The sequence below is a fragment of the Phaethon aethereus genome, assembly GCF_964289735.1.
Source record: "Phaethon aethereus genome assembly, chromosome: 28".
Classification (NCBI taxonomy): domain Eukaryota; kingdom Metazoa; phylum Chordata; class Aves; order Phaethontiformes; family Phaethontidae; genus Phaethon; species Phaethon aethereus.
The window spans coordinates 3,831,785-3,840,268 of record NC_138604.1 but is presented as its reverse complement, the minus strand read 5'-3'; the positions used below and the strand labels follow the sequence as shown (position 1 = coordinate 3,840,268).

General features: G+C 62.8%; 2 protein-coding genes across 2 annotated transcripts; both read left to right on the top strand.

The window, feature by feature from the left end:
- Positions 1–3,534: 3,534 nt before the first annotated feature.
- ACKR1 (atypical chemokine receptor 1 (Duffy blood group)) lies at positions 3,535–5,086 on the top strand (the record flags this gene model as incomplete). The annotated part of the gene is made up of 2 exons (XM_082011735.1): positions 3,535–3,555; positions 4,042–5,086. 2 exons carry the CDS (start codon positions 3,535–3,537, stop codon positions 4,969–4,971), a joined length of 951 nt encoding a protein of 316 aa, XP_081867861.1. The 3' UTR covers positions 4,972–5,086.
- Positions 5,087–6,702: 1,616 nt separating this feature from the next.
- Positions 6,703–7,744, top strand: APCS (amyloid P component, serum; the record flags this gene model as incomplete). Its single annotated transcript, XM_082011596.1, has 2 exons — positions 6,703–6,766; positions 7,026–7,744. 2 exons carry the CDS (start codon positions 6,703–6,705, stop codon positions 7,643–7,645), a joined length of 684 nt encoding a protein of 227 aa, XP_081867722.1. The 3' UTR covers positions 7,646–7,744.
- Positions 7,745–8,484: the final 740 nt, after the last annotated feature.

Here is an 8,484-nt window from a genome sequence, read left to right as displayed (position 1 = left end):
GCATGTGCACAGATGTGACTAGGTTCACCGTGGCTAAGTTGTGTGTCAGGAGCACACAGGCAGCAGGGTGTTAGCACCTCAGGAGAGAAGTGCATGAAGCCTTTGTCATACATGGCAAAGAAAACCTACGGTTTTCTCAATGTTGTTCCTCCCTGCCCATCTCTTTGGAGGAGGACATTGGCCTGGAGTCCTAACGGTAGCTCCGAGCTCATTCCGAGGGATGCAACTGTTGCTGCCGAAGATAACACTGCAGATGTCGATGCTGTTAACCACTGCACACTGAGCATGTATGAATGTGCGACCTGATGCTTTGCTGAAGATCTTTAACATCCACTATTGAATACACATAATTCCTTCAAATAAAAATGCAAGGATGTGTTTTCAAGTACACTTTAATCTTGTTGTAAGTCTACATGCAAGAGATTGTTACAAAGAAAGCCACAACCTGAGTGTCTGGGAGGGAAGGGGGTTAACTGGTCCCTAGGGAAAGGGAGGTGGGAGATGAGGTCAGACAGGGAGGTTTGTGCCCCTTCGAGGCAGCGTGGGCACAGCCGTGGCTGGTTCTTCCCAGCGCTGCTGCTCCAGAGGCTGGCGCCGGTGGTTGCCACTTTTGCCCTGGTGAGACAAGTCAGGATTTGACCTTTCTGAGGTGATGCATAGTATGGGATACGGCAGGATGCAGCACAGGGAGGTCGAGGCATGGTGTCATAGCGGGACCTGCTGCCTGCAGCGGATGTCAGCAGAGGATGGGCTGGGTCTCACCCTGGGTGTGCCTGTTGTGCTGATTACAGCCATGGCGAGAAGCTGAGCTACAGCCCCAGGTGTCACAGGTCCTGGGAGGGGTGGGAGCATGAAGGTGAGGCTGCGTCTGCAAGCAAGAGCCAGAGGGCTTTGGTAGACACAAGGGAGTGGTGGACCCACTGCCACGGGCGCGAGGGTGATGGAGACTGTCATGGGTGAGGGGTGACAGATACACCAGGTCACACGTGTGAAGAGGGACATGTTGTGGGATGAGTACGAGGGGTGATGGGGACCATTGTGAGGCTGTGGTGGGACACGTGACCATGCGGGAAGGTGCAGTGATGGTGCACTTGCTGTGCCGGTAGTTGAAGGTGTGATGGGACACACCATGTCGTGAGCATGATGGAGAAACCACTTTGTGAGTTTGAGGCCCTGATGAATAACTAGGTTATGTCACGGGTGTGAGGTGCGGTGGAAAACGCTGTTTCGGGAAGCCGGGGGCATGGCAGGGTACACTCTGTGTTGAGTCTTTTGGGGTGATGAATACGCTGTGTCACAGGTGTGTAGAGGAACAGGAACAGCCATGAGTGGGGGCATGATGAGTGTCGGTTGTGAGCTGCACTACACCGTAAGTTTGTTAGGGTGATGGGAGGGCAGTGGTGGGGTACATCCTGCGTTGGGTCCATGGCACATCCTGTTGTACGTGTGTGCAGAGCTGTGGTACACCAGGTCAGGGCTGTCCAGGATGGTTGGGTACACCATGTCATGTGCAAGAGGTGATGTGAGTTTTGTGAAGGAGTGAGAAGCTACACGCTGGCGTGGGGGTGACACCACACACCGTCAGCGGCATGGGGAGGCAATGGGGGACGTGGTGTCACTGATGGTGGATGCGCCACACTGCGGGGTGGAAGAAGCGATGGGGCAGGTGGTGCTGCTGGGGCGGTGACATGAGGGACACGCTGTCACCGAGGAGAGGGGACATTGGGTTCCTGTCCCTCCCTGCAAAGCTGGGCAGTGTCACCATGTGGCTGGGAGAGCCCAGGGTACCACCCAGCACCCTGGGCCTTGCTGGCCCCTTTGGGAGCGGGGGGTCCTCGTTGGCCACGCGGGCAGGGGACCTCCAGGCCCATACCCACTCTCTGCCACCACGGGCACCCGTGCTGGGCCCAGGGCATCCAAACCGGGACACAGCCAGGGCTGACGCTGGGGGAGCGAGGAGGATTCGGGACCTTGTGGCCGTTGTTCGCAGCCAGGCCCGCTCACTCCCATTCACTGGCCCCAGCGAGGCTCTGGCCGCTTCTCAGCCAGCACTGAACTCTCAATAGACACGAAAGCCATACTTGTAGGGAGCTGTGGAGACGCCATGGGGCGGCAGCGGGGCAGGGCAGAGGATGGTCTGTGTTGTTGTGCTGTGTTCTTGTATGTACATAAAAGGGAGACAACAAACGTCGATGTGACTTTATAACCTTTCTAATATCCTGTGCTGCTCTTGGAAAATAATCCTATAAATATATCTGGATTACATACGTTACCTGCCTGCGCGTCTCTGCTTCTGCCGGGGTGTGTCAGATGCTGCCAGGGCCTGGGAGGTGTCGTGGTCAGACCCGGGACGATGGGGAGCCGGGGCACCAAAGCCAGGGGAGGGCTCAGCCTGGTGGGGGGACACAGCGCACCCCGCTGCCACAGCACGGGAGGGGCACGGCTGAGGCTGTCGCACAGCCTGCGGAGGCACAGCTCAGCCCCCCTCAAGCCCTTGATGCCTGCCCCACCTTAGCCCCGCAAACCGCGGTCTCCATCAGCTGCCTGTCCCCAGCCTCCCTGTGCAGACCCCCAGCCCTTTCACCCCCCAATTCCCTCCACCTAGTCCCCCAGACCCCCACCGCAGGCACCCAGCCCCTGACCCTCAGCTCCTCCCAAATTACGAGCCCTGCCTAAATGACAGTAGCCCTTGGTCACAACCCCCTGAGCACCCCCCAGTCCCACTGCTCTCGGGGGATGCTCCACCAGGCATGAGGACCACCAAGTGCCGCCGGCCTCTGCCGTTCCCCTGCCAAGCTGGGCTTGCTGCCCGCTGCAGCCCAGGGAGCCCATGACTCAGCCCCGGTGCCGCAGCGTGACCCCGCCGGATCCGGCCTCCCAGCGGGGTGGCCTGAGGAAGAGCTGCGCATTTCCTTGCACTGGAAAGCACCGTGTGTCCGGGCTGTGCTGCAGGGTGCCCCCGGCAGCCGCCCGCATCCTGCACCCGCAACACCCACCCTGCGCCCTGGAGCCGGGCTTGCACACAGGGATGACATTCCGCACACGCCCGAGTCTGGGCCAGCAATAGGAGCATTCACGCACTCAGGGCACCTGTAAATACAATTTCTAATTAATTTAAGATGTTCTGCCAAGAAGTGATTGTTTCCTGCTTGAGAAATTGCAGGCTTGCGCTGGTGGCTCACCGGCTTTACCGGCAGCGGTGGCCCGCCTGTTTCCTTCAGGCCCTGGCGAAGGGGATTGCCAGGCCAGGAGGGCTGCTATTAACGAGGCAGCTCTTATCTCGTTACCGCAGTCCTTCGCCTCCCTTTCGAGAGGGAGGAGTGGAGCCCCAGGGATAGCGAGCTGAGCGGGCACCACGGTGCAACACGGCTCTTGGAGAGAGTGCAGCGCTGCGCGTGGCACCCGTCGGAGAGCGTGCTCCACTGGGCACGGCGCCCTGCAGCGAGCTCTCGGGGCTGAGCATTGGCTGCCACGCACAGCACCCATTGGAGACCCCAGCCACAGAGGAGCGGGTGCCACCCTGGGACACACGCCATGGGCAACTGCATCCTGGTGGTGAGTGCCTCTCCCCTCCCCTGCTGCTTCTCCCCAGCGATTTCCCGTCCTGCAGGACGCAAGGGCTGGGGCCACGTGTGTGCAGAGTGGCGAGCAGAGCCGCGGATCACAGCGGGTACTGCCAGCAAACACTCACTTGCAGATGGCTCAGTGGGGTTTGCAGCCACACACTGGGGGTCTGCAACCCTCCTTTGAGACTGTAAAAAAATTTGTGCTTTCGTGTACAGTGGGGCCAGCTCAGGACAATGCTGCACCCCCGAGGTATCAGCTGCAGGCGGCCTCCCCCCTCCCCGCAGCATGTCCCTCCCTGATAAATCGCCCTGCTCAGCATGCACCAGGGCTGTACATGAATCCCCCAGCACCCAGCGGGGCAGCAGCTCCATGGCAGGGAGCAGCGGCCGGTCGGAGGGGATGTCTCAAGCAGTGCCACGGGATGCGGGCACCTGTGGTATGTCCCTGCCTGACACCCACTGGTCTCATTCACAGAGCCCCAGCGTCCTGGAGAGCGAAAACTCCCTGGACCTGCTGGCGATCTTGGGCAACCTCTCCTACGACGACAGCAACATGACCTCCCCGGACTACGATGCTGCACCCTGCCACAACCAGTACTGTCCCCTCTTCCAGCGCGTGGTCCCCACCTTCCTGGCCATCACCTGTGCCGCAGCCACCCTAGGCACTGGGACGCTGCTGGTGGCACTGGCCAGGCGGCCCCACGCTTGGGGCTGGCCCCAGAGCCGAGCGCTGGTGGCCCAGCTGGCGGTGGGGATGGGTCTTTTCGCCGCCCTGCTGCCACCGGTGGCGGTGGGCATCGGGCAGGGCTGGCGGCTGGGCACAGGGCTGTGCCGGCTCACCCATCTGCTGTGGCACTGGAGCCTCTTCGCACAGGGGCTGCTGGTGGGCAGTGGCTCCTGCAGCACCGCCTGGTGCCGCTGGGACCCCCGGAGCCGGCGGCTAACTGTGGCTGTGTGGGCTGGGGCCCTGCTGCTGGCGACACCAGCAGCTCTCACCAGCGGCACAGTGGCTGCCCCGGAGACAAGCTGCATCCGCCGGAACGTGGACGTCCTCTCCCCAGCGTACCTGCTGCACCTCGCCCTCTCCCTCTGCCTCTTCCTGCTGCTGCCGGCAGTGCTGCTGGCGGCTATGCTGGCTGTGCCGCGGCTGAGGGCGGGCTGGGAGCCAGGCGTCGGCGTGAGCTGGCTCTTCTTTGGGCTCTGGGTGCCTTACGGCGTGGGGCTGGCCGTGGATTTCCTCCTGCATGCCCGGCTGCTGCAGCCCACCTGTGGCACCTTCGAGCATTTTGACTACGTGCTGGGGCTGAGCGAGGGGCTGGGGGTGCTGCACTGCTGCCTGGGGCCCGCCGCACTGCTCGCCGCCCAGCTCTGCCACCGCAGGGCAGGCGCCCGCGGCAGCTGCTGAGCTCCTGGCACTGCAGCCGAGGGCTCCAGACCGGCCCCTGGTTTCCCCACCATCCCCTCTCCCCACAGTGTCCCCACCAGCCCCACAGCTTCTGCCGCACAGGCAACACTCCCCAAGGACCCAGGGGAGGGCAACGTGGGCCCATTATGTGCCCGGCTTGGTGCCTCTCCTCCCCTCTCTCCGTCCCCTTCCTTGGGGTTTCAGCCCCACTGTTTGGGGCCCGAAACCCCGATTTGCTCAATGGAGGTGCCTCAAGCATCTCCCCCAAGCTTCGGGGGGGTGTCAGCCCCAGGCTCCTGCACACCCTGCCCCAGGGGGACCCCGAGGGGACCCCGAGGCTCTGCCCCAGCCCCCGCCAGCTCCATGGGGAGGTTTCAGCAGGCAGAAAAGGCAGCGGCGATGTGAAGCGTCAGGGGATTCTTCACTCACTCCTGACAAGCTGAGATAAGTGTCACATCCAAGATCAGCCGATGGGAATTATATACAATATAAACGTGTATCAGAGCCACTCGCCAAGCTCAATTAATGGCAGGGGCTGGGAGTTGCGGGGGGAGGCAGAGGGGGTGACACCCATCACCTCCAGCCAGGCTCCCGCGGGCCAAGGGACGGGAAGTGGGAGGCATGTGCTCCTCGTGTCTCCAAATTAGCAGGAAAAGTTCTTAATGAAGCCCTGCTACTTATTAGCAGGAAGTGGGGTGATTTATATCCAGTGCTGGAGGCATCTGAGATATGGTCCACGAGGGACGGCCGCGTGCGGTCACAAGGCACACAGGATGTGAAATGGGTGTGGACATAGAGACGGAGAGGGGCGATGGAGGGGCACAAGCACACGCTGGGACCTGCCCACCCACGGGGTCCAGGGCAGGGATCGGTGGCACACAAGGAGCTGTCCCAGCTCAGCCAAGCCCTGCGGGACCTGGGGGCTCATCCCTGGTAAACTGAGGGACTGATTTTGTGGGGAATGAGCCCACATCGTCCCCAAAAAGGGGGCAACAGCAAGATGCTCTCGGACACTGGTGGCTGCACCCTTTTTGAGCATCCTGCAGTGTACCTGCAGTGTACCCATGCAATGGCCCCACATCCCCAGCCCAGATCCCAGCCCGGACCCCAGCCCAGCAGCCAGCCAACCCAGCACCATCGCTGTGGAGCCCAGAGCAGACGAAATCCTCCTCCTTCCCAAGCAAGGCAGTCCCGGGCACGGGGCACAGCACGCTGTGTGCCAGCCCCATCTGCTCGCAGGAGGCACGGACGCCCTCAGAGGATGCCCGACCCTCTGCCACTCGGCTTTGCTGCGGTTTCTTCTGCCACCTGGTGCCCATGGCTCTGGGCTTGGGCTCCGTCCCTTTGGCCAGGACAGGGCGAGCGGAGCCCATGGATGTGCCTGAAAGCTGTGGGTCGGGGCCAGGGGGCCAGGGGCAGCTTTCCCTCGTTGCAACCCAGTTGCTCCCACAGTGGGTTTGCCTGGGGGTTGAGACAAGAGGACCGAGGTGAAGCCACGCGTCCGGGGTGGGCACAGCTCCAAGGGAGCCCCGTGCAGGCGGGTGACCTAGTGTCTTGCGGCACGGCCGCATGATGGCATGAAATCGCTCCTCCCGGGTATGCCAGGCTGCCGGAGATGGGACTGAGGGGGACACGGGTCCCCTCCCACTCTCCGGGCCAATAAATCTGGTGGGGCGGCAGCCCTGCACTGAGGCAGTTCCTCTCCCGGGACCAACCTCAGTGCCTGGGACCATGGGCCAGCTGCAGCTCTGGCTTGCCATTCTGGCCGGGGTCTCGGGGATCCTGGCCCAGGAAGGTAGGGGCAATGCCAGGGGACAGGAGCAGGCACAGCATGGGGCAGGTCCAGGGGGGACATGGCAGCAGCTCTCGGAGCCCTCTGCTTCGTGCCAGAGCCCAGTCAGTGGGGCTGGAGGATGCTGAAGCAAGGCTGGCCTCAGCAGAGGGGATGTCAGGGGTGCAGAGTCACTGGGAGGAGCTGAGGAAGGCTCAGAGGCAGTTAGAGGGGACTGCAGGACACCCCAACCTCCCACCGCATCCCCTCTCTCGACCCCCAGACCTGTACAGAAAGGTGTTCATCTTCCGGAAGGACCCCAGCGATGCCTATGTGGTGGTGAGGGCCAAGCTCGAGCAGCCACTGCAGAACTTCACTGTGTGCCTGCGGTCCTACACCGACCTGACCCGGCCCTACAGCCTCTTCTCCTACGCCACCAAGGCACAGGACAACGAGATCCTCCTCTTCAAGCCCAAGCCCAGTGAGTACCGGCTCTACGTGGGGGGCAAGTTCGTCACCTTCCGCGTCCCTGAGGGACGCGGGGACTGGGAGCATGTCTGCGCTAGCTGGGAGTCGGCCACCGGCATTGCCGAGTTTTGGCTCAACGGGAAGCCCTGGCCCCGCAAGGGACTGCAGAGGGGCTACACAGTGGGGACAGAGGTGGCCATCCTACTGGGGCAGGAGCAGGATGCCTTTGGGGGCGGCTTCGACATCTACAACTCCTTCTCGGGTGAGCTGGCCGATGTCTACCTGTGGGACATGGGGCTGTCCCCAGAAAAGATGCGAGCTGCCTACCAGTCCCTGCGCTTGCCGCCCGCCGTCCTGGCCTGGAAGAGCCTGAGCTACGAAGTGAAGGGCGATGTGGTGGTGAAACCCCGGCTCCGGGAGGTGCTGGGGCCATGAGAGCTGGCTGGATCCGTGGCTGGGGCGGCCTTAGGCCCTGCTCTCCCTTCCCCATCCCCATCATCCCTTCGCCTCTACAACCCACCAAGAAGAAGGTGTCGTCTGCGTGCCCCAGCCAGGGAGCTCCAGTCGGGACAGGGCTCAGATGGAGCTGGGGAGGGCTGGGGGCACCACTCAGCCTGGCAAGGTCTCCCCAAGCGCCAGCACCCTCCACCGACCTGTCCCTGACGCCTGGGGCACCCTTGGCCTTCCCCACACCCCCAAGCTGCCCCACGGCCAGCTCTCATGCGGGCGGGACATGGATCCACCAGCTCCAGTGCTGCCCAGCCACACACAAAACTGCAGAAGTGATTAGGGGCGGGCAGGCAGGGGCTCAGCGCAAGCCCCTTGGGACAAGGGACCCGTCCCCGATGCCTGTCCCCCATGCACACCCGCCGTCCCGGGGCTCCCTGCCACCCTGCTGGGTCTGCAGGCTGGTAGGCAGACCAGCCCTGGGCCCCTCCTCGGATTGCCAAACAGTCCCACGGGTAGGTGCTCCCGGGCCCTTGGGGACGAAGGCCACAGGCAAACGCCACTGTTGTGTAGCCGCGCTCACCCCAGCACTGACCCTGAGCAGCCCCAGGGCCACGGCACGGTGGCTCTGCAGTTCCCCCCACCACAGCCGTGCTGGTGGCGGGGCTCGGCAGTGCCACGGGGCAGCTGAGGGGCCACACAGTGGGGGCGGAGGCAGCCATTGTCCTGGGGCAAAAGCAGGACGCCTTCAGGGGCAGCTTCGACGCCCAGCAGTTCTTTGTGGGGGAAATCTCACCCGTGTACATGTGGGACACGGGGAGCTCCAC